General features: G+C 31.5%; 4 protein-coding genes across 4 annotated transcripts; 1 reads left to right on the forward strand and 3 right to left on the reverse strand.

Annotated features, from left to right (window-relative positions):
- Nucleotides 1-862: 862 nt before the first annotated feature.
- Nucleotides 863-4,098, forward strand: LOC102589204 (transcription factor HBI1-like). The gene is made up of 7 exons (XM_006365051.2): nt 863-1,724; nt 2,091-2,336; nt 2,436-2,570; nt 2,673-2,744; nt 2,823-3,041; nt 3,134-3,236; nt 3,898-4,098. The coding sequence occupies exons 1-7, from the start codon at nt 1,212-1,214 to the stop codon at nt 3,936-3,938; spliced, it is 1,329 nt and encodes a 442-aa protein (XP_006365113.1). The 5' UTR covers nt 863-1,211; the 3' UTR covers nt 3,939-4,098.
- A 2,931-nt stretch (nt 4,099-7,029) lies between these two features.
- Nucleotides 7,030-9,719, reverse strand: LOC102589528 (uncharacterized). Its single transcript, XM_006365052.2, has 5 exons — nt 9,372-9,719; nt 9,198-9,277; nt 7,574-7,692; nt 7,375-7,451; nt 7,030-7,297 (listed from the first exon to the last, which is right to left on the reverse strand). Exons 1-5 carry the CDS (start codon nt 9,601-9,603, stop codon nt 7,272-7,274), a joined length of 534 nt encoding a protein of 177 aa, XP_006365114.1. The 5' UTR covers nt 9,604-9,719; the 3' UTR covers nt 7,030-7,271.
- Nucleotides 9,720-14,445: 4,726 nt separating this feature from the next.
- On the reverse strand, nt 14,446-16,519 carry LOC102589861 (putative aminoacrylate hydrolase RutD). The gene is made up of 5 exons (XM_006365053.1): nt 16,124-16,519; nt 15,731-16,042; nt 15,027-15,122; nt 14,792-14,859; nt 14,446-14,654 (listed from the first exon to the last, which is right to left on the reverse strand). The coding sequence occupies exons 1-5, from the start codon at nt 16,436-16,438 to the stop codon at nt 14,540-14,542; spliced, it is 906 nt and encodes a 301-aa protein (XP_006365115.1). The 5' UTR covers nt 16,439-16,519; the 3' UTR covers nt 14,446-14,539.
- A 659-nt stretch (nt 16,520-17,178) lies between these two features.
- LOC107058501 (putative aminoacrylate hydrolase RutD) lies at nt 17,179-20,416 on the reverse strand. The gene is made up of 5 exons (XM_015304297.1): nt 20,077-20,416; nt 19,696-20,007; nt 17,631-17,726; nt 17,468-17,535; nt 17,179-17,354 (listed from the first exon to the last, which is right to left on the reverse strand). Exons 1-5 carry the CDS (start codon nt 20,389-20,391, stop codon nt 17,240-17,242), a joined length of 906 nt encoding a protein of 301 aa, XP_015159783.1. The 5' UTR covers nt 20,392-20,416; the 3' UTR covers nt 17,179-17,239.
- Nucleotides 20,417-25,720: the final 5,304 nt, after the last annotated feature.

Raw genomic sequence — 25,720 nt, forward strand, 5'->3', positions numbered from 1 at the left:
GTTAAAGCGAACGGAATTCTATTTTTAGCGAGTGACAACCCCGTAATATCTGAGATTCTGCTGTTACGGTATTTAATTAAAATGATCCATCATATGCTCTCACTGCTTCGCTCCAATAATAAACAATCGTTTGACGCACGATCATCATATAAAAGCAAGAGAGAGTATTTCACTAACTTTCAGGTACCAAACACCAATCGCACAGAATTCAGAGAACTCCGTTATCCGCTTTTTTCTACTCCTTCCGTCTCATTTTATATGTCATCTCTTTCTATAAATAGCTGGACCATAATACTTGTCATTTTATAAAATTTATGCATAAATTATCATACTTTACCTATTATATCCTTGATAGAATAGTTAATTAATCTTGTCATTTATTGATAAAGTTGACTTAAGAAAACATTAAGAGTGAAAAGGTAAAGTTACATCATTTCTTAGTGCAAGTACAAAGTAAAAATGTGACATATAAAATGAGACGGAGGGAGTATTAGGCTTGTGTCCACGTCATTCTTCTGACATGTCACCTTTGACGGGCCCATTGATTGACACGTATCAGTGGGAGACCCAATTGTATTTCTCATTTTGGGCCCATCAGGCCCAAAAAAGCTCTCTCAAACTTTACCTTCTCGCGGGACAGTCTCACGTGGTTAGTCATGTCTACCCGGGCCCACTTTGGTATGGTTACGTTCCATGACCCCTGCCCCAGTAAAAAGTCGAGCTAAATTAAAATGTATTTATTTATTATTTATGTCAGAAACACGGTTTCCATTAATATATGACGTTATAGCCGTAAAATATCATAACATGTTTTCTCTTTATATAAAGTATTTCGTATGCAGTTAAATCAAAAGAAAGTAAATACAATTTCGCATTTCCCTCTCTCCTTTTTGTCATACTTATATAAACCCCACTTTCCTAATACCTCTAAGCTTCACGCATTCTACTCTATTCTTTCTCTCACACACAATAACAGAAAAAGGAAGATAGAAGGACACAATTTCTTCTATTCTAAATAGTACTTGAAGAGAAATAAAGAGGGAGTTGGTTCAAGAGGACGTAAAAAACAAGGAACGCGTTAGGAAGCTACCTAATATTTTTTTCTACTACAATTTTGAATCGCCTTTGTTACTTTCCGCAAAGTAAAACAAACGACAAGTAGCAGCTTTTTCTTCTCTTAACTCTTTCTGAAAAAAGGATCTCTATTATTGATGAATATTGCATTACCAGAAATGCTACATAACAACACCACCAGCAATGGAGGAAATGGAAGCAGCGTGCTTGAACGACAACCAGCTAGAATGAAATGGCATCAAGAACAGGTGCAGCAACAAGAGATGAGTTATTTTAATGGACAAAATGATCAACTGATGAGTTCTTTTCATCAGACATCTGAAGCTCAACAATTTCATGGGCTGATCAATGTAAATGATCAGAGTCTTAATGAGCTTGTGACTCGGGCAATTAAGCCAGACCCCTGTATGGAGAACAATTGGGATGATTTTGGGACCACTGATAATAATGGTTTTGGTTATGTTCCAGTTGGAGTTGGACACGGAGGAATGTCACACCCAACTGAAATGAATTATGCTATTTCAAGAACTACAAGTTGCCCACCTACCATGGCGGACAATGCTGTTAAATCCAAAGAGACTATGCTGAGTTCTAACAGAGGCAGTGAGAACTTCAAGAAAAGGAAAGCTGATAAGAATCAACATCTCAAGGTATGTTCAACTCCAACTGAAACTGTTTCTCTATCCTGCCTATGTTTAAGCCCTGCATTTTGGTGTGGTTGAGGCATAATATAGTTAAGTAATTAAACGCCTGCTTATTCAAAGAGAGTTTTTTAGATAGATAGATAGTCACACAACTCAACTAAGATATTAGAATAGTCAAAGGTTTTGAGTTCAACTCTCACATCCACCCAAAAAGAAAAAAACTACTTTCATATAAAGAATCAGATCCACATCTCACGTGTTGATATACAATATAATTACGTAATTAAAAATATGCAATTAGATTTATCGTTTGTTCCAGTTGTTCACACAATTCAACAGTCCTGTAAGCTATAATTGGTGGACATTTTTCAGGAGGTTGCAGAAGAGGAAACCAAAGACAAGAAATTGAAAGAATGCATCGAAGAGGGGGATGATTCTTCCAAGGTAACAACAGAGAAAAAAAGCAACAAAAGGAGCGCCAATAACAGTAGCAACAGTAAGGAAAATTCTGATACTTCAAAGGAGAAGTCCAAAATTACCGATGATAAAAAGCTCGACTATATACATGTCAGAGCACGTCGAGGTCAAGCCACTGATAGCCACAGTTTGGCTGAAAGAGTGAGTTGCAAATTCGGTCAAAGTGTTTTTTACTAATCATCAGTAATATTTTACTCTAACGAACAACTTAACCAGCAAGTTAATTCATATTTTTGGCAGGTAAGAAGGGAAAAGATAAGTGAGAGAATGAGATTTCTGCAAGATTTAGTACCAGGTTGTAACAAGATAACAGGGAAAGCAGGAATGCTAGATGAAATAATCAACTACGTCCAATCTCTCCAAAGACAAGTAGAGGTAAAAAAAAAATCAAAAAACAATAGTCCTTTATGTATTTGATGTTGTTGCTAGAAAAATTATGATTGAGATTCTATATTTGACGATTCATTATCATGACAGTTCCTATCCATGAAACTAGCTGCTGTTAATCCAAGGCTTGATATCGACGTAGACAATTTCTTCAACAAAGATGTAAGGGAACATCATATCAAGAAATTATTTCGTTCTTCAGAATAAAATTATGTTCTTACTTCACATTTATTTCTCCAGATATTTGCAACTAGCACATCTACCTTTTCCACAGTGGGAGCTGGAACATCATCTGAAATGCTTAGTATGGCCCAACGCCAGTTCAATTCATTGCAGCAAATAATGTCAAGTTCTGGATTAGAAATGGATATTCTAAATCTAAACGAAATGGCACTACGTAGAACCACTAGTGCTCCTGTACCAATTCCTGAAATGTTTCTTGACTCATCCAGTATCAATGTAATTAATTGAACCAATCTTAGTCAATAAACAGTTAATTTCCTTTCTTTTCTCTTTCAATTTGCTAAACAAAAGTTTCATTCGACATACAGCAAGTTCAGAGCTTTCAAACTTGGGACACTGATTTAGATAACATGTATGCAATGGAGCTTCAACAAGGAAGATCAGCACAGTTTTTTCCCCATCCGTGTACAGGTATGCACAAGTGACATGTCTAGTCAATATTTCTATCCTGTCTATGATGCTTCACCAAAAAGAAGATAAAAAATCAATTAAGGTGGGTGTTACTTTCCATGTTAGAGACCCAGAACCTATCATATTGCTTCGAGAATAGTTGGGTCCTCTTTGATTTAAACTCCTGTTGAAAAAGGTTGCTGATTAGGTATCTTCCCTTTATTTCTGTCTTCCACCTTAAATGATCAAAACTGTGTTACTTTTGCACGGCGAAAAATTCCCCAAAGTAGTTGATTGATAGGCAGGTACTAACCATCCAACAAAAATGAACAGCTATTATTCAACTACATTTATTAAGATTTCGAGTCTTTGGAGGGCCCTATTTTTCCCTCTTTTTTTTTTTATAACAGTTGTGTCTGGGCAATTAGCGTGCTCTTCAACTATTCCACGAGTATCCACCAACTACTATCACCCACGTATCGGGTAATTACTACCCAACAAGCCGTACGCATATTGAAAGAAATCACTTAGTGTTCTTTCTGCCTATACTGAAATTTGAACCTTTGTCCATACTTGGAGGGACCTATGGCCCCTATCTATCACTAATCTGAAATTTAACACCAGAATAATCACAGTAGGCTTTTGTTCAAGTATTGAAGTTAAAAAAATGATCACTGCGCAGGTTTCGCTGAAGCTGGACATGACCTGAAGATGGAAATGTGACCTTACAATTCTAGTCATTCAAGATCCTTGAATGACTTCACCTCAGATGTCATGGATCCTGATTCTTTTTTTGCAAGTACATAACATAGTATATTCTGTATGTAAATGTTGCAGTTCAAGAGTATCAAAGCAATACTATGACACTGTTCATTGGAAATCATATTTTTCTCTATAACAGTTAATCAAAACACAATTGCAGCCAATCATGCCACTAGTATAAAGAAGCTAGAAAAGAAGTTAAAATTTTGGAAAATTGTATATACATAAATCTAATTTCCATCTATATATATATAGAGGCACACAAAATCAACTCCTGGAGATGTAAATGAAAGAAACTGCATCAGAACAGAAGTGCAAAATTTGCTCATTTTTTTCATAACCAAGAAATCCCTGAGGACTAGTGTCGAGCACTAAATTTGAATCTCAGAAATAATTTGTTTGGACATGAAGTTATCACTAGGTTGCAACATAAATCAGCTGAAATCTCTCAACCAGACCAATAGCTTAATTATTTATTCTATTACTCTAAATAAATTGTGTAGTACTTCGTAAGATATCCATATTTATCTATTTACTGTCATTTATGATACCTAATTGGTCAGTGTTCATATAACCAACTAGACCCCATCTTGTTTGACACTAAGAAGTAGTTGTTGTTATAGTAGTATTGTACCTTACGTTTGTAATCAATCAAAACTGCTTATGATTATATTATTTTCCACTTTCGTGTCAGTTGTAGGTACAAATTATCCTCTTCCAGAATTCTTAACTAAGAGAGTCGATTATAGCTCTAAGATAAGCATAAAAATTGCAAACACTGATTATTAAGGGTCATACTCATCAAGTGGCACAAGCTGTCTCTTTTGACTATTACCTGAATGGAAATGTTGAGCACTCCATCTCCATGACTATACTGAAAGGGAGCCAAAAAAATACCATAGTGGCTACCCTAGTTGCTTTTGGGACAGAATAAGACATGTCGATAAAGACCTAGAGAAAAAAGGCATTTTTTTTCTCTTTCAAAATAATTGGTGATATTGAGACATCTGAACCACTAGTTATTAGGATTAATTCCTTCTCTATTATAAAAAATAAATAAATTAGTCACTAATCATATGGCAGCTCATGCTAATATCACAGAATTAAAATGCACTTTGTAGTTAGAGCATCATTATATTTCACATCAGTCTGTCAAATATTGTTTTAATCGGTTGGACAAAGAAATAAGTAGTTTATGTGGTTTATACAAGGGATTGAAAGATATTCAAAATCATATCCAAGTTCCACTGATGAGATACATGGAGATGCCATATTGGTGGCTTTGAATACAAAAAGAATGGATTCCTGTGGATTATCATTAAGCAAACTAGAAGTAGTGACTGCTTGTCATGTAATCTAACTCATTACTCCACTCCACCAGTGAGGGAGTTTCTTTTTCTCTATATTCTTTTTTCGTGCTTGCATCTTCCTTCTTTTTTTGGTTAAAGGGAGGGGGGTTGCAAGACCTTGTTGTTGTTTTTAATCTCTCATTCAGCATAATGGAATATAGTCCATTATGTTCAGGAGGGTATCTTTTCATTTTTGATGGTTCAGAGCAAATCAGAGGCATTCATCCGAGACCAGGCAGCACACTATTGGGCCTAGTATATGTCATCTTGTGCCTTTCGCCATTATTTCTTTGTTCTAAAACAATTGCTTACCTTCACTTTCAGTGAACAAGGGGGACCTGGCCTCTTCTGCAGACAAAATCTACTGGATTCTTCTTGCCGGAATAGATGCTGAAAGATGGTTTTACTTGTTATCTTTCAGGACCCACTAAGGCTACGATATGTTGATGTGGGATTTATACCGCCTTGGGCTCTACCACCTTAATAACTAGCTTTTGGGGTGTGGTTCTCCCAGGATTGTATCAACATTATCAGGAGCCAGTCACCACCCACTGTGCCATGGATGTTGACACCAGTATTGCAATATCCACTCGGGGCTAGAAGCATCTAGCACACAGCTAGTGGCAGGTTCTTGGACACCTGACTAAAAAATGGCTACCTTGGAAAGAGCTATTTACTTGTGGTAGAGTGAAAGTGTAGAGCCGTCGAGGACCACGGATGCAGAATGTTGTAGTTTATTATGGTCCATTGTAAGGAATGGGACTTTAGTCCCCCATCTGTATTGCAATGTGCTAATGTGGGCTTTATATAGCCTTGGGCTATCCCATCTCAATAGCTAGCTTTTGGTTTGTGGTTCTTCCTAGGTAGTATCACTTTATCTTAAAATCTTCGCAAAGGGCCAAGTGTGTGCCACGAGTGCTCTGTCTTCGAAAAGGCAGAATGCTGTTATAGAATCTGCTATTTTTGGAATAGAATCATTGTTTCCTAAAATCTAAGATGGTTCGCATAATTTCTGGTGTATAGTACAGCACACTTGAACCAACAATTTTACATAACATTTATGTTTATGCCCTTTCCCCAGCTCTCAACTTCTGAAAGAATCCCTCTAGAATCTATGAACATAAGAGGCACTCATTAGATGGAGATGACAGACATACTTACATAAACTCTTGAATGAAGAAGAGGACAGGAACATTGTGCTTGGTAATTAGGAGCACTTCGAGAGACATCAATATATTGGGTACTGTAGAAGTATTAAAGTTGAGGAGGTTAAGGGTGCTATTCATAGTATGAGCAGGGGAAAAGTGATTGGACTAGACATGATTTTGGTGGAGTTTTGAAATAACACAGGCAAGGCAGGTCTGGAATGGCTGATTTGGCTGTTTAATGTCATTTTTAAGTATAAAAATACCCGTAGAATAGAGGTGGAGTACAATGATTAAGTTGAATAAGAACAAGCGGGATATCTAAATTAGTATATTTAGTTCAGAATCCTTCTAATGGAGCTAAGCAGATAGATCTTGAATTATGCTTTTCCTGCTTATATGATTCTTGGGTCTATAAGTGATGTCTTACATCTTCATGACAGAAATTGTTAAAGTATTCCAGCACAAATGGTAAGTCATCAATCACTTAGGAACATTATCCAATGTGTATATAGATGAATGTGTATATAGATGAGTTTTTTCACTGCTATCAGCAACTATTCACAATATAAATTGGTATTATAAACAAACTTAAATACTGAAGACATAAAATAAGCACAATTTAAAACCAGATAAAAATACTTTACATCAATGATAGCATAAGTTTTTTATATAAGCACGGACATTATAAAGGAAGAACCTGCCACTAGTATTACAGCTGCTGCCACTATATCATCCTAATCAGCATTACTTGGAAGGACATCAATTCAGAGTAAGTTCCTCAAACTTTGAAAGCTCCATTAAATCACAGAGACTTCCCCAGCTTCTGTTTTGGCAATAATTTGGACTAGTTTAGATTTTTGCTAACCAGTACTAAAGAACAGAATTGTGTAAACATTATACCTTTTCCAGGAACTATGATGACCGGTGCTATCTTACAGTTGTGTAAGCAATACTCAGCGACACTTCCTTGCAGTACACTAATGGGAAATTAACCAGAAAAATCAGTAATCGACTTAACAACCAATTAGTAACCAATGCATACACAGGTGTGTGTGTGTGTGTGTGTGTGAGAGAGAGAGAGAGAGAGAGAGATAGAAACCTTTGGATTATGCCACGTCCCCTGGTTCCCATAACCACAGCTGAAGGCTTCAACCTTTCTGCTTCCTTGCAAATTACCTTTCCAGCATCTCCTTCCACAATCCTAGCAACTGTCTTCACCTATTTCAACATGAATCCAAAGAATTGAGTTTACTATGTTATCAACTTCTAGAAATTATACCTATGAATCAGAACTATAGAGATTATTGGTTTACATGTGGTCAAACTCAATGAAACCAAGTTCAAATTCAATAAAACCAACAATTACAAACTTCTCTCAGGGTTTATAATACATTCTTCTGTGATGAAAAAAGGTCTTCTTGTTACACGACCTTAAGGCTTTAAAATGAAAAAAATATATCTAGTGGAAAATCAGCAAGAAAAATATCTCCACAGTAGAACTGGAAGTGCATATGTTGCATATGCCATGAGAATATTTTCCAATGTGCTAGCAAAACTAAACTTGCACATATTTCAATTGTCAACAGAACTATAAACGAGAAAAATGGAGAAAACTCATGAAGATACTGTTGCATAACAAATAAAAACTTGCAAGAAATGACATATCATGTGAAATAACTAAGAAAAATAATTAGAAAATTAAAGACACATGTATCATTCAAGCAACAACTAGATAAATTTCTGACAATCCTCAGGCCCTCACGGTCACGTCTCAGTCAGGGACATAAGGCTTTAGAACATGATGTCTTATGACTGCTAATCAAATTCTAGACTTATAAAAATAAAAACTAGCTATAAGCTCAAAACAATGAGTAACAGGTTGGGCACCTGACTACAATCAACTCTCACACGCAGCCTAATTCATGGTATATAGTTATGAAAACTTACATGCATGCTAAATAAACCCATCAAACCATTTGAATCATGGTATTTTCCAGCAGAGTAAAGCTACACATGAGCAGCTAAAGCTTCTCAAGCAATAATCATGATGAAAACCCATTCAGAAGAAGACCACTAAATCAAATCGTGATGAAACATATTAAAGTTCGCTTCTGATAAACAGTTATATATATTTCCTAACATGAAACATTCCTTATTCAAGCAACTGAATGTCCTTAAATATTCAAAAGAACTATTGTTTCTTATGTCAATTACGGAAGGTCCTTAAATATTCATCTTCAAGAATTTTGCAGCATGTATCTTCCATGTTGCGAGGGAAAATGGTGTCTCTTTAATCTTTTGAGAACCTTTAATGTTCAAATGTGAGGTGGTTCATTTTTTCCAGAAAATGTTTTGGCGGTATATAATGGTGCCTTAGTTATTACAACACGGTTTATGAGAGAAGTAGATCAATTTTGATGTTTACATTAATCAGGTTGAGGAATGTAGTTGTGAGAATGGCCAAGGGTAATCACTTTTGTTAATTGCATTATGCTAATCATTTTTATCATATATGATAAGTAATACAAACATTACTAGATAATGGCCAAGGTACAATCGAAAAGATTTATTAATCCAATTGAAAAATCAAACTAATGTTTTAATTATTATACAGAGTAAATGCAGATTTTAATAGATTATCCAAACACTGATAATTAATACTTCAATCAGAAATCATTTGCCATCTGCACATAATTACTGTAAAGCCACATAGAAAGACTAACCATAGCAACCGAAAAAGCCTCAACAGCAAGCTTCTCAATGAGTCCCTGTGTAGCCTCATAAACAATCTCATTTTTCAGACCTGAAACAAAATTAGCAACAAATAGAGCTGTATATTAACAAATGTTGTTAAGGTCAATTGATTAAAACGGAGATTCATAAGGATGCGAACTTACTGGAGACGGCGTGAACGAGATGAAGCGTATCGGCGAGACGGCAAAGGTGTGTAACGGCCCAATCAAAAGCGTGTTTGCTGTTAGGACCGTGATCTATAGCGATCACTATATCACGGCCGCGACGCCGTTCGCCGGTTTCTCTATCGAGCTCCGGCTCCGGCACTACGGGTATGAGAGAATGAAGCTTCACTTCGCTCCAATTGTACTCTTCATCTTCCATAACCGTTTCCATTGCCTACTTTTGGTAAAAAAAAAATATTTTTGATTTTGCAAATTTGTGTGAGATTTGCGTTTTGGATTATCCGAGTATTGCCAATTCGTATACGAAATACATATAAATAGGAGAGACACGGACACCAGCCACCTTATTTGAATTCAACGAATAAAGTTGCGCCATTGCGATTTGCGAAGGCATTGGTGCCTGCTATTTTAATTTTTGACACGTCTCCTCACTTTTAGCCTTTTTAATCATTACTATAAAAAATTATCATACTGTAAAATAGTACTCCCTTCATTTCAAAAAGAGTGTCTAGTTTGACTTGACACGAAATTAAAAAAAATAAAGAACTTTTTTGAATTTTGCGATTCTAAATTAAAGTTATGTCAAATGTATAAAATTATTTTTTAATTTTGTGGCTTTAAACATGTCACGTGGAAAATTGAAATTAAAATATTAAGAGGTTAATCTTTTTTAAAAACAGACTAAAAAGGAAAGTGAGTCATTCTTTTTTAAACAGAATGAGTAATTAAAATATAGGGTAATGCTAAATGGGCAGAAATTTTTAAAAGTGTATAATATCTTTTTTATTTTAAAATTAATTGATCTTTTTTCTATATTTTAATTAAAATGTATTAAAGTTAAAAAGGTAAAAAAATTCAAAAATAAAAATAAAATAACATAGATAAAAAATCTTTCTGACCAAATTTTTCCTAAAATATATTCGTTTGGTCCAATTTGTTATTAATACTCCTTACTTCAGAACAAGGGCGAATTTATGTGTTAAAATTGGGTCACCGGAACCCGTGGTCTTTCGACTAAACTCGATATATTACTTGTATAATTATTAAAGAATATATTAAATTAAAACTCGTGGAACCTATTCTTAAGATGGCTGGTTGGTTCACTAGTTTAACAGCCAGATTTCAGCACCAAGGTCCCAGGTTCGATCCCTGCCTGCCCCAATTTGCTTAAATTTATTTCTATTAACTTAAAACACGTTTTTCATTTTATAAAAAAAAAAAAAAGATCTGAAAGTTCTAAAGTCAAAGACTTCAAAAGTTTCCTTGTCACCCACTTTTCAAGTTCCGACAATATTTTTCTTCTCTCTTCAAATTAACCTTTTATCAAATCATCATTATCAAAGTTTAAGGTAAATTTCTTTTTAATTTATGATTTCTCTTTTTAATAAACAAACTAACAAAATCAAAAAATAAAAATAAATATATCACTTTAATTTTAGGGTTTCCATATAAAAAAAATCTTGTCATTACTTATAATAGGAAATCATCAAGAGCTAAAGAATTGATTATCTCAAACTTACATATTTTGCGGATGTAACTTGTAAGGAATGTGTTTTATATTATATTATTAATTTTGAACGGTGTAATTCCTTTTCTTTTTTTTAAATATGAAAGGGGTGTGATTCCCTTTCTTTTTTTTTTAATGTGAAAGGAGTGTGATTCCCTTATTTTTTGAATGGTTGTTTAGTTTGTAAGATAGAACAGAAGATATTTGAAAATGTAAGTAATGATGCTATTATAGATCGTTTTCAAAATATGAAGTCACGTTGAGTACAATTGTAAACTGATGATATTTTTTGTGGTAATGTAATTTTTATGTATTGCTCGTTTAGTTATTCTTATTATAATTTTTTGGAAAAAGGATAAAAAATTCCCTTAAACTATCCAAAAGGAACAAAAATGTCCCTCGTTTGTAGTTTGGTCCAAAAATGCCCCCACCGTCAATACTTTGGTCCAAAAATACCCTTATGGTTGTTTATAGGTCAAAAATACTTATTTTTCAAATAATTATATTGTTGATTTTATTTTTAACACATTTTTTTGTTATAATTTTTTTTTAAAAATTATCAAATGTTTATCTTACTTCAATTCAGAAAATAAAATAAAAAATAAAAATATTTCTTATTTTATTATAATTATTTTTTATTGTTATATAAATATAATTAAGGATCGATATACTATGATCTTATATATATGACATATATTATCTGTCGAAAGGGTACATGAAGTTATTCTATTTTAATTGATAAAATGAGATTAAGAAGAAGAAAAATATTTCTTACATTTTTATTTGTTAAAAGTGATTTTAAAAGAAAGAAAACAAGAACATAATTTTTTAATAATATTTTTTTAATTAGGAAGAAGATGTGTTAAAAAAGAAAAAAAAATACATGTATTCGGAAAAGGACATTTTTGACCCATTTTAGTAACCATAAGGGCATTTCTGGACCAAAATATTGATTGCAAGGGCATTTTTAAACCAAAATATTGACGACAAGGGCATTTTTGAGCTTAACTATAAATTGAGGGCATTTTTGTTCTTTTCACATAGTTTAAGGGCATTTTTTACTCTTTTTCCTAAATTTTGTTATCTTATCTTTAAAGCAATGGTGCACCCGCTTTCTTGAAATCCTAAATTCACCTCTGCTTCAGAATAGAAAAATATTCAAATCACAATAAAAACATAAAATATTAAAGCCGGCGAATTTATTAGAGTCCGGAGCCAAAAGGGCAAAAAAAATTGCCAAAAATTCCAAAAGGGCACATTATATTTTTTTAAAACCAAAACGGCAAAATTGCTCCTGCCGGAGCGATTATCCTCTGACACATATTAACGCCGTGTACTTCGTTCAAATAAAATCGCTGCCAGGGCAGCGATTTTACAAAAAAAAAAAAAATTCTTTTTTTTCCACTAAAATCGCTGGCACAACAGCGATCTTTTAACTCTAATTTTTTTCCTCCACCTTATATCGCTGCTATGGCAGCGTTTTCATAGAAGAAAAAAATTTTGAAAAAACTTTTTTTTGGAAAATCGCTGCCCTGGCAGCGTTTTCCTTAAAAAAAATGTTCGAAAATCTTTTCTTAATTAGACTGCCTTTTCAGCGATTTTTGTTAAAAAATTGTTTTTTAATAAAAACACTGCCTTGTTTTCAAAACGAAAAACAATTTTAAAAAAATAAAAATTGAAGAGTAACGAATTAAAAAAAAATAAAAATTTAACTAAAAAGCTGTCAAGGCAGCAATTTTCAGCCTTTTGACAACTTTTTTACAAAAAATATATATATATATATATCTTGAAATCGCTGCCTTGGCAGCGATTTTGGTGGAACTAGTTTTCTATTAAAAAAAATCGCTGCTTTGGCAGCGATTTTTGTAGAAATATTTTTTTATTTTATTTTATTGTTTGAAATTTCTGTCAACTAGTCAACATCTGATGGTAAATTTCTTTTATTTTTTTAAAATCGCTGCCCGTGCAGCGTTTTTGCGATTTTGTTTTTAAAAAAAAATCGCTACCCTTGTTGACTAGTTGATAGAATTTTTTTTTTTTTTAAAAAAAAAGTTCCACCAAAAGCACTGCCAAGGCAGCGATTTCTAAAAAAAAAAACTTTTTTCCACAAAATTTATAATAACGCTGCAACAACAGCAATTTAAAAACAAATAATTAACGCCAAAAAAATAAAATAAATTTGCTTTTATAATAACGTTGTAATAGCAGTGATTTTAATTTTAATTTTTTAAAATAGCAAAAACGCTGCACGGGCAGCGATTTAAACAAAAAATAAAATAAAATTTACCATCAGATGTTGACTAGTTGACAGAAATTTCAAAAAATAAAATAAAATAAAAGAATATTTCTATAAAAATCGCTGCTAAGGCAGCGATTTTTTTTTTATAGAAAACTAGTTCCACCAAAATCGCTGCCAAGGCAGCGATTTTAAAAGGCGGTCTAATTAAGAAAAGATTTTCGAAAAAAAAAAATTAACGAAAACGCTGCCAGGGCAGCGATTTTCCAAAAAAAAGTTTTTACAAAATTTTTTTTTCTATGAAAACGCTGCCATAGCAGCGATATTAGGTGGAGGAAAAAATTAGAGTTAAAAAATCGCTGTTGTGCCAGCGATTTTATTTTAACGGAGTACACGGCGTTAATATGTGTCAGAGGAAAATCGCTCCGGCAGGAGCGATTTTGCCGTTTTGGTTTTAAAAAAATATGATGTGCCCTTTTGGAATTTTTGGCAATTTTTTTTGCCCTTTTGGCTCCGGACTCGAATTTATTAGATAGTTTATGATTATGTGAATTTATGGTCTTTCACATTTCAAGCGAACTTTCAAGGCTTCAAGCTACAGTCGCATTAATTATCTCATATTGGCATAAGCTTACTTAAACCATGAATACTTTGAAATACTTTTATGAAATGTAATTATTGCACTATGGCATCGATCTTAAATACGTGAAATAACATGATGTACCATAATTTTTTTTATCTTTACCCATTAATATCTTCACCTTTTAAGTTTCAACTCGATCCATTCCTTTATCATTCATAGCATCAACACTTTGATCAATGATCACTTTAGTTATATGATCCGTGGGAAAACCAATGATATAAATTAAGTTCCAATATTATTTTCAATTTGAAAATATACACCCATGCTATACTAGTGGTTTGAACAAATTCTAGGGACAAAATAGGAATCGATTGATATTTATTCATCATCATTTGTCAATTTGAGTAAAAATCGATGTTATACTAGTGGTTCAAACAAATTCTAGGGACAAAATAGGAATCAATCGATATTTATTCATCATCATTTGTCAATTTGAGTAAAAATCATGAAAACTAACTCAAGTGGTTAAGTAACTCTAACACGCGATATTAAAGAACGTCATTATATTAAAACTCAATCGAGAAGGTTGATATTAACAAATTAAATTTACCATTGATACATTCGATAGAACAAAACAACATTACTTTTAAGGAATAATTAAAGACACCAACAATTACCTAGATAACAATTATTTTCTAGGTAATAATATTGATTAACATCACAAAAATAATTAACATAGATTCATTATATTATTAGCCTATATAACTTAAATTGCTATTATACTGTTTTTTCACATGTTCATGTTCACATGAAGAATCACTTCACGAAGATGAAAGCAATTTCTTGAGATAATGATTATAAGTGCATGGTCGCTCCAATTGAACCAGATGTCCTGCATTCTTTATATACTGAATTGTCGTATTTTTTCCCAACTTCCTGCACTCATTTTAAATGATTCTTATTAGATATTCGATAAATTTGATAAATAAATTTAAAACATTAATTTTGAATTCCAAAATTGTTTAACAAATCTAGGCTCAACCATATAGTTCCCAAAGTTGCTAGGGACTTACTCTTTCATGTAATCAGAAAATGTCGTATTAAAAATCTTATCGTCATCTCCACATAAAATATAAATCCTCTGCGTGAAAAAGTAAACAAAGAGAATAATAAATACTACTTTCATCATCAAGAGATCAGGGAGAAATCTTGAAAATGACTATAAAAATTGAAAATGACTGTTAAATTAGACTATTTGATTTTTCATTATTCAAAATAAATGAAACATTAAATTAAGATTGGACAAACCTGAGAGTAGTTAGGGACCTTAATAGTGGCGTCTTTGTCATTGACTACTAAAGCTTCAAGAAGTTCCACTTTCTCCTTTCTGTTGCTAAACATTGCCTGTTTTTACAACGTTTTACTATTAAAAAAAACTATAGTACAAACACGTTAATTTGACTTTTATACATAGATATTTTCTTTTACATCACGAGTTATTTACTCTTTATTAAGTCAATTTTTGGATTTTAGATTTTAACTTTTTAAAATTATTGAGTTTAATATTAATAATTTATATATATGCAATAAACTTTCAAAATAAATACAAAATTAAAATTAAAATGATCGAAATTCTATCGAATTCATAGACAACATTTTAGGACCGCCTCTACCAGATGGTAAAAACAAATAATCGAAATGACTGGTTCATGTATCTCTAATGACGATGAATTGTCAAAAAGATATTATAGCACATGAGTTAAGAAGCCTAGTCTAATTACATCAAAATAAAGTTGTTTGTCCACTTTTGACTTTTGACTTTAATTATCTTTTGGGGGTCACTTCTGTTTCTTCCTCAATCCATTTTTTACTTGAAATAGTTGTAAAAATAAAGTTGCTATTTGGATCATAATTAGACGTTTTCATCATTAGATCATCAAACACAATCATGTAGCTTAGCACATACTAATAACAGCAGATTAATTAAAGGATCTGAAATGAGTACTACGTACCTCGTGAAAATCCTTGTAGAAAAATTCAGGAAGCCATGGCAACTTGTGAGAACCAATAGATAGAAGCAATTTGACTCCAGAGACAGTTTTAGGCAAAAGAAAATCAGGCCAATTTGTGAACCCAATATTCTTCAAAGAAGCATTGCTAATTGATTCAGTCATTTCTATAATTGTGCTTGACATAACCATAGATTCAACCATGTGAGGATACATTTGAGCCAACTTGAACCCAACCATTCCTCCATAACTTAACCCAACAAGAGAAAACTTTTCCACACCCAACTTCATCATTCCCTTTGCTAAACATTCCGCCTATTTATTAATTAATTATCCCATAGTTAAAAATATTGTAGTACATATTAACAAACAGTTTATATTTTTAGATGAGATTACCTGAATACTTGTTGATCGTTCAGGACGAGTAGTGATGGAATCTCCGAAGAAAAGTAAATCAGGGACGTAGACAGCGAAATCTGAACTTAAAGAGAGTATTTGAAAAAGCCATGTCATAATTCCATTGGCAACAAATCCATGAACAAATAAAACTGGAGGTTTATTTGATAATTTGTTGTTTGGATGAATGGATTTAGTTGGAACCCAAAAATGCATTGAAGTTCCTGGTTCTATTTCCACTAACTGGGATGTCATTCCAACAGCTTTCATTAAACCATGAATAACTGGCTTCAAAATTACAAATGTATTTCCCATTTTTTTTCAAGCTCTTAATTTTCTCTCTGGATGAATTAATTAAGATGATATGATATCTGATCTGAGATATTATAAACAATTAGTCGTTCACAATATCCACACGACAACATTTATTAATATCGTGTATGTACAACGTGCAAGTTGAGCTGGGTAGCTAGAATAGAAATATTCCAGTTGACAAAGTCTTTATCTTTTTATTTATGTACCTTGTCCTATTCAAATATTAAAAAGACTATAATTATTTAATCCTAACTCATTTTTCACGACGGTTGACGGCATCTTTTTTTTTCCTTTTTGCCTTTTTTTTTGTCATATTATTTTTATTATACCCAACATTTCAAATTATATGGCGATATTGGTACATGTGCATTTATATACTCCTATGTATTATTTCTATCATTATCAATTGTCAATTTTTCAATCATTTTACGTGTTTTCTCATTGTAATATTAATTAAATTTTTAAGATGATATACACTTATTAAGAAAAATATTCAAGAACATAATTTAAATCATATTTTATATTATTGTCTTTTATGAAATTATAAATATAACTTTGTACAATTTATCTCCTAAAAATATCAAACTTCATTAGAGGAAGGGGCAAATATAAAAAAAATTCAAACATCTATTTGAACTTTAAAAAATGAAAAAAGACCCAAAAATTCCATTAATATAAAATAGAGAGAGTATTGATTAACATCACAACAATAATTATCATAAATTCATTATATTGTCAGCCTATAGAACTTAAATCACTATTAAATAAATTTGTCACATGTTTGCATACACATCAATCACTTTATGAGGATGTTAGAAATTTCTTGAGATAATGATTATAAATGTATGGTCGTTCCAAATGAACCAGATGTCCTGCATCTTTTATGTAGTGAACTGTAGCATTTTCTCCCAACTTCCTGCACTTATTTTTAATGATTCTTATCAGATATTTGATATATCTGACAAATAAAATCATTAATTTTGAATTTCAGAATTGATCACCAAATCTAAAGCTCAATTAGGGACTTACTTTTTCATGTCATCAGAAAATGTCTTATTAAAAATCTTGTCATCGTCTCCACATAAAATATAAATTCTCTGTGTGAAGAAGTAAACAAAGAGATTTATGAATATTGTCAATTTGAATTTATCATAAACAAATAATTGATTCATTAAATTAAGGCTGAACAAACCTGAGAGTAGTTAGGGGTCTTAATAGTGGCATCTTTGTCACTGACTACTAAAGCTTCAAGAAGTTCCACTTTCTTCTTTCTGTTGCCAAACATTGTCTGCTTATACAACATTTTACTATTAAAATCATAGTACAAACCTGTCAATTTGACTTATATGCATATAGATATTTTCTTTTACATAACAAGTAATTTATTGTGCTTTATAGATTGTTTAATTAGATTTATTATAGATAAAACAACTTGTGATTTGTATATATGACATAGGAGAAGTGCTCCCTTACAACATTTCAAGAGCCGATTTGAATTGACTTAAAATTGATCAAACTTATTTTTAAGTCATTTTTAAAAAGTAACTTAAAAAAAAGTTTTAAATGACTTTTAAAAAGTTAAAAATCAAAAGTAGGTTTTTCCCTACTAAAAACTTTTTTTTGTTAAGTCAATATGTTTCGCTAAAAACTGATTTACATATCTCTAAACGATGAATTGTCAAAAGATATTATAGCAAATTAGCAATTAGCACATGAGTTAAGAAACCTAACATACTATGTTTACTGCATCAAAAATTCAAATTAAAGTGTTTGACCACTTTTGACTATGACTATTAATCTTTTTGGGCTGTTTTTTTTTTCTTCAAGTTTTAGGGCCGCTTATATTTCTTCCTCCTTCATCCACCTTTGACTTGAAATAGTTGTAAACATAAAGTTGATATTTAGATCATAATCCTATGGGTTTTTTTGACAATAAAGTTGTGATGTAATCAACTTTAGAAAGAGATCAATTACGCATATTTTATTCAATATGTATTCAAAAGAACAACAAATAATAAATAAAATAAATTTGAATAACATAAGAATCGAATCCACTTTATTCACAATTTGTCCGCAAGAAAATTATTCCAATTAGTTTATCTGAAGTTATGAAATATATATTTTTCAGAATTGAACAATTTACTCACCAATATAGCAAAACAAACTTATTCAATAGCAGTAAATCGCAAGATTATTTTTAAATGGGGAAAAGGACAAATATCCCCTCGAACTATAGTAAATGGTATGTCAATACCCTTCGTTATACTTTAAGGTTGTATATACCCTTACCGTTAATATTTTGGGTAGTGTATACCCTTGCGACTAACGGCTGAACACGTGGCTACATCTCAATAATTTACCTAGAACACTTGCATCAAGGAGGAGTATCCAACAACACTTGCATCAAGGAGGAGTGATGAAGGTTGTTGTTTTTGTATGTGATGCTAAGTGTTGTCGTGCTAGTACTTTTGTCTTGATATTTTTGGTATAACTTTTGAATTAATTTTAATACAAAGTTCTAGAATGTAGAAGATATTGTAATATGTGGTGGAGCTTTATTTAAGCACAAAATAGGGAGTCAGTTTTTAGGATTTAAGGGATTTGACACCACCTTTTGTATCTATATATATGTGTAAGCTTTTGCTGAATGAAATTATCTGCTCCCTTTCTCCAGATTATCTCTATATTATCATATTTGTCTTCTCTTTCTCTCCTTCACTAATGTTAGTGAAATTTTTTATTTGTGCAACAATATTTTGAGAATTAAAGAAGAGAAGAAGATGGACAATTAGCACTGTTTGAAGGGAATTATTATGGAAGATGGGTTTTAATTCGGGTTATGGATGGATTAGGGAAGATGGGTGTTTTTTTTAAAAAATTTCGGATTAAAAAAAATAAATATTAGGTAAATTATTGAGATGTAGCCACGTGTCCAGCCGTTAGTCTCAAGGGTATACACAACCTAAAATATTGACAGTAAGGGTAAATACAACCTTAAAGTATAACGGAGGGTATTGACATACCATTTACGATAATTTGGGGGTATATTTGTCCTTTTTCCCTTTTTAAATTAATGCTAGAAGATCCAAAAAAATTGTTGATTGAAAAAATAGGGAAAACACCTTATTTATAGTCAACAAATAATGGTATAAATATGTATTTATTGTATCTTATCACGAAATTCCTCTAGAAAAATCACAATCCTTTTTAAAAGTCACAACTCATTCATAAATCCAACAATAAAAAAAATTGGTTACCTCATGAAAATCCTTGTAGAAAAATTCAGGAAGCCATGGCAACTTTTGAGTACCAATAGATAGAAGCACTTTAACTCCAGAGACAGTTTTAGGCAAAAGAAAATCAGGCCAATTTGTAAACCCAACATTCTTCAAAGAAGCATTGCTTATAGATTCAGTCATCTCAATAACTGCGCTTGTCATAACCATAGATTCAACCATGTGAGGATACAATTGAGCCAACTTGAACCCAACCATTCCTCCATAGCTAAACCCAACAAGAGAAAACTTTTCCACACCCAACTTCATCATTCCCTTTGCTAAACATTCCGCCTACGAAAAAAAATATTATACCTATTAAAGACTTTTTTAAATTTTTAGATGAGATAATCATATAATTACCTGAATACTTGTTGACCATTCAGGGCGAGTGGTGATGGAATCTCCAAAGAATAGTAAATCAGGTACGTAGACAGCGAAATTTGAACATAAGGAGAGTACTTGAAAAAGCCATGTAACAATTCCATTGGCAATAAATCCCTGAACAAATAAAACTGGAGATTTATTTGTTAACTTGTTGTTTGGATGAATAGATTCAGTTGGAACCCAAAAATGCATTGTGGTTCCTGGTTCTATTTCCACTAATTGGGATGTCATTCCAGCAGCTTTCATTACAACATGAATAATTGGCTTCAAAATTACAAATATATTTCCCATTTTTTCAAACTATTAATTAAGATGATATATGATTTGAGATTTTACAAACAATTAGTCTAGCTACTAGCTAATATCGTGTATGTACAACTACAAGTTGAGCTGGCTACCTATAATATTATATTCCAAATGTCATTTTATGTACCTTGTCTTATTTAAATATTGAAATTATTAGAATTATTTAACTCTAATCATGTACCTTGTCTAGTTTAAAAATTGAAATGATTAGAATTATATAATTCTAACTTATTTTTCAGGACGGTTGACTACTGCATCTTTTTTTGTCTAATTACTTTTATAATAATCCCCACTGTTTCGTATTATATGGCGATATTTCATTACATATTTTGAACTTGTAGGTAACAAAAAGTTTGAATATATAAATATATCATTATCTTTATATATATATATATCAAAGGGAAGAACGAGATAATATATAAAATGAAATAAAATAGGCATATAACACGGATTACTATTTTTCTAATAGTACCAAATTAGAGTCCATACTGAATCACTTTTTTAACCTCAAGTTCTTCAAGAACATTGTCTTCAATTTAAAAATATACACCCTGGGGACAAAATAATAATAATAGATTGATATTCATTCGTTAACCTTTATCTATTTTTTGAGTGAAATTCATGAAAGATAACTCAAGTAATTAAGCACTCTAATATGTGATATTAAATAACATCATTATATCAAAACTCGATTGAGACGGTCGATATTAACAAATTAAATTTATCATTAATAGATTTGATCGAACAAAAGAATCGTAGTTGAAGGAATAATTAATGAGACACCAACAATTACCTAGATAACAATTATTTTCTAGGTTATAAAACTGACTTAAAATCAAAAGAATAATTAACATAAATTCATTACATTGTCAGCCTATATAACTCAAATCACTTTTTACGTAGAGTTGTCACATATTCGCATGCAGAATTACTTCACGAGGATGAAAGAAATTTCTTGAGATAATGATTATAAGTACGTGGTCGCTACAATTGAAGCAGATGTCTTGCGTTTTTTATGTACTGAATTGTTATATTTTCTCCCAACTTTATGCACTCAATTTTAATGATTTATATTAGATACTCGATATAGATCAGAGAAACTAAAACATTAATTTTGAATTCCAATGCTGTTCAATAAATCCACAACTCAGCCATGGTTGTTAAAGTTGCTAGGGACTTACCCTTTTATATCGTCAGAAAATGGTCATATTAAAAATCTTGTCGTCGTCTCCACATAAAATATAAATTCTCCGTGTGAAAAAGTAATTAAAGAGATTAATAAATATTATTTTCATCAAGAGATCAGTGAGTAATTTTTACAATGACTATTAAATTAGTCTTGTAGTTGATTAAAAATAAGGGTAAAGGATCAAATATGCCCCTAAACTTAATCAACTATTCATTTTTGGGGTTTATCGAAAAAAAAAAAATTAAAAATTGTTGAATTTAAGGTTACAACATTTATTTGTGAATTTTTGGCGTTAATTTTATATTTTTTTCATATTTTTCCTATTTTTTGTTAATCAATTACTAATTTTTCGGGGATTTACCGAAAAAAATAAAAATTTAAACAAAATTGTTGAAAATGAGTCGGGTAGTTTATTTAAAAGGGGGTTGATTTATGGGTCGGATTAAGTGTTTATGAGTTCAAATTTTTTAGGGGCATAATTGATCCCTTTCCATTTCCATATAAATGTCATGTGGTAAAGTCAAAATGACATGACAATTCCATGTAGCATTTAAAGAAATGGAAAATGAGCTGGATATGTCCAGCAGGCCAACTAACGCCCATAAGGGCATATTTAGACGAAAAGTTGGACAACGAGGGCATGAGTGAGCCAAACTTTAAACGGAGGGCATAGCTAGACCTTTTCGAATAGTTTAGGGGCATATTTGACCCTTTACCCTTTAATAAAATAAGAAAAAAAGGTAAAAAAATATTCTTAAACTATGTGAAATGAATAAAAATGTCCTCTGTGCCGTTTTATCCAAACATAAAAAAAATAATTAAAATTTAGGGGATTACACATTTTTGGGAGTACAATAATTTTCTTGTTTTTTTTATAAGTTGTCCAAAAATTGGTTGCCTTTAAACAGAGACCCCCAACTGGCTTTGTTATTCTGTTAACATGAAGCAGGACGTGTTCCAAAAAAACTAGTAAGACTGTTTTGAAAAGTTTAAAAAGAGCCTAAAGTTTTTTAAAATACAAAGAGGCTCTCGCGTGTTTGCTAGGTGTAGAACTTGTTTTTTCGAGCAAAAAATTAATAAATAAAAGTCCCAATTCCTTAATAAAGATTTTTGAGCATTCAAGATTTCCATTAAGGGTATTTGGAAAAAAAAGAGAGTAATGCCTAATATTTGATCTTGGAACCTCAAGATGAAACTCATCGATCACTAAGTCAACCTCTAATCTTACATTTAAAAGGTTCAAAATCAATATATAGACATAAAAATACCTTAAATATACCACATAATATTTTGTATTCCTTATTGATATTGGTTTGGGATACCAAAAAGGAAGGGGCTATGTACTATAAATAATCGTATGTATGTTAGGAAATCAATCGAGGTTTGTATCCATAGTTTATTTTACAAATCTGAATATTGTTGGTTGGTTAATTAATCTCTAACAAAGGATTTTCATGTGTTCAGAATGTGTATGAGAAAGAGAAATGAGAATGAGAACGGATGAGGAGGAGAATTACCCGCAGCTTCCTGATAAATTAATATTTTACATATTGAGTAACTTGCCACTCTCATCATTGTTCAAATTTAGATCTGTTTGCAAGCTATGGAATACCCTTTTTCTTCATCCTCATCTCGCCTTCCTTCACTATCGAAATTCAGAATCTGGTTTAAACTTGGATGATCTGACAGGCACTTTGAAGGAGACAGAAAACACTTTGAAGGACCTAGAAAACGAGGACAGAGACCAAGTCGAGTTTAGCATTACTACTACGAGTAGTCAAGGCTTATATCTCCAGAAATTCTTCTACTAAGAGATACCGCATTGAATGCTCTATATTACGACAAAGGCTTGATATCCCCAATCCTAGTTTATGCATCGCCTTGGATTTCGTCTTCGATAGCTTAGCTGTCAAGTTGGTTTCTGTTCATGAACATGGTTATGAAATTGGGAGGGATAAAAGTACTTATTGTTGGCGAGATGTGAAGCTACCTAACTTACATCATGAAAACAATAATAAGAGGAACGGAATTCAGGTTTTCTTTAGAACGGGAGTTGCTTATTGCATTTGGCATATTGATAATTGTACTGATATAGAAATTGATGTTTTGGATATGATTAATGAGACCTACATTGGTCATACTATTTTGCCCAGAGGTTTCTTCACCAGCCCTAGTCTCATGGATTGGAATGGCCAGCTTTCATTCGTTGAACAAGTAAATGATGAGCTCCGTGTTTTAGTATTAAATGATTACAGAAAGTTGAGATGGGATGAAACAACACGGATCATGAAGTTGAATTTCTTGATGGAGTTAATGACATTTATTGCTTTTGCTGACAATTCTGTTTTGTTCTACATGAAGCAGGACAAGAAATCTTTCTGCTCGTATGACATGAATACGGAAATTCTAAATACTACTGTATTGTCAAGGTTCATCAATTCCTCTGAAGATGTAATGGATGTGATCGCGATGATGATGTTCTTCCGGTGTGGGGTTTTTTTCAATTATTAAGGAAATAAGAAAAGTCTAATGGTACGTTTTTCATGTTGAGCCTACAATATTTATCTCCATCATCAGCCTCTGATTGTGATTGTTTGCACTTTGCTGGACCTAATATCGACAGAACTATTGTCCTAAAATAAATAAAGGTTTGATTTTTCTTCCAAGTTGTTTGTCTTTATCTTTTGTGTTGACATGTTGGTTTGGATTAGTAATTGATCATAATCACAAACAAATTAATTTAATCAGTTTTTACATTATTAAATTCAAATAAAACAAAATATAATTTTAGTTATCTATTTAATTGTTATGGGTGTCGATTCATACATTTTATCTGTTTTAATTTGTTGGGTTCCGTTTAGTAACTGTTTAGACTTAGGTACGTACTATCAAGTTGGTGAACATGCATTTGATGAAATTGTATATTTAATACTTTCTTTGTATCAAAATAATTGAATTGTTAAAATATTTTTTATATTTCAAACTAACTTAATTGTTCAATTTTCAAGAGTACTTTTAAAATATTCTTTCATTTTTTACCCTTCAAGATACTTTAATTGCTTTGAATTATTTTAAAGATTAATTTGACAATAATTAATAAGGATAAAAATAAAAAATAATGTCTAATTTATGTCTTAGTCTTCTTTTCTTAAAAAGGTGTGAAACACTCTCAACAATTCAATACTCCATTTGTCCATAATTATTTATTCACTTTTGAATTAATACACACTTATTAAAAAAACAATGATTGACATAATGAGTTTATCATTTTATTTCTATTAATTATGAAATTGATGAATTAAAAACTTAAGATTTTGAAAATTGTTCACCTTTGTCAAAATAATTAATTGAGGATATAATAATAGGTAAATTTTTTTGTCTATTTATCAAAATGAATAAATAATTAGGAACAACTAAAAAAAAATGGACAAATAATTAGAAAAAAAAAATATAAAATAGCTCACATTTATTCTCCATTTATTTTTGGTATAAAAAATATCCTCCGTAACGTTAGCCCTACCACGTGGATCTAGCTTGGTGCAATCCAACATGTAAAAAAATACCGGACAACCCATGCCAGGTTAATTAAGGGGGGTAAAATGAAATTATTAGTCATTTATCGATTTAACATTCATAGCTTCACACCATCAACGCCAACAAATCACAGTAAGCTTTAGATCAAAAGATTCATAGAATATAGATTCACAAAACTCATGTTCAGATTTTGTAGCTTTTAAGAAAGTTTTTTTTTTTTTTTTTGGGTGTAAGAGTGGACATGATATGATATATATTTTATTTTATTATATTATATTTAATATTTAAAAATAACATATCTATATATCAAACTAGACATAGGACCCCGTGCCAGCACGGGGCCCAATATATATTTTTTTAATTTTAATTTATGTTATATTATGAAATTTGAGAAGTAATTGAAAATTTGATATGATTTTAAAAATATTTTAAATTGGTAGCTATTGTGATTTGTAGTACTTTTTTTTACATAATTTTGAAAATAATATTTATTACTCTGTTTGTTGTAATTTATGTGGCACACGCAGAATTTCAAATATTAACCATTTTTTATATGTCTCTTTAATATATTAAGTTGTTAATTATTGTATT

This window comes from Solanum tuberosum, unplaced genomic scaffold, assembly GCF_000226075.1.
Source record: "Solanum tuberosum cultivar DM 1-3 516 R44 unplaced genomic scaffold, SolTub_3.0 scf00531, whole genome shotgun sequence".
NCBI classification, from domain to species: Eukaryota; Viridiplantae; Streptophyta; class Magnoliopsida; order Solanales; family Solanaceae; genus Solanum; species Solanum tuberosum.

Coding starts and splice junctions, on each gene's coding strand:
- LOC102589528 (XM_006365052.2), bottom strand. CDS start 9,603: ATGGAAACGGTTATGGAAGATGAAGAGTACAATTGGAGCGAAGTGAAG. Junction 7,693..9,197: donor AGGCTTTTTCGGTTGCTATG/GTTAGTCTTTCT, acceptor ATGTTGAAATAG/GTGAAGACAGTTGCTAGGAT. Junction 7,452..7,573: donor GGACGTGGCATAATCCAAAG/GTTTCTATCTCT, acceptor ATTTCCCATTAG/TGTACTGCAAGGAAGTGTCG.
- LOC102589861 (XM_006365053.1), bottom strand. CDS start 16,438: ATGGGAAATACATTTGTAATTTTGAAGCCAGTTATTCATGGTTTAATG. Junction 15,123..15,730: donor TCTACAAGGATTTTCACGAG/GTACGTAGTACT, acceptor TTGTAAAAACAG/GCAATGTTTAGCAACAGAAA. Junction 14,655..14,791: donor TTTTCTGATTACATGAAAGA/GTAAGTCCCTAG, acceptor AAATGAGTGCAG/GAAGTTGGGAAAAAATACGA.
- LOC102589204 (XM_006365051.2), top strand. CDS start 1,212: ATGAATATTGCATTACCAGAAATGCTACATAACAACACCACCAGCAAT. Junction 2,337..2,435: donor GCCACAGTTTGGCTGAAAGA/GTGAGTTGCAAA, acceptor TATTTTTGGCAG/GTAAGAAGGGAAAAGATAAG. Junction 3,042..3,133: donor TTGACTCATCCAGTATCAAT/GTAATTAATTGA, acceptor TTCGACATACAG/CAAGTTCAGAGCTTTCAAAC.
- LOC107058501 (XM_015304297.1), bottom strand. CDS start 20,391: ATGGGAAATATATTTGTAATTTTGAAGCCAATTATTCATGTTGTAATG. Junction 20,008..20,076: donor AATGGTCAACAAGTATTCAG/GTAATTATATGA, acceptor TTTTTTTCGTAG/GCGGAATGTTTAGCAAAGGG. Junction 17,727..19,695: donor TCTACAAGGATTTTCATGAG/GTAACCAATTTT, acceptor TTGTATAAGCAG/ACAATGTTTGGCAACAGAAA.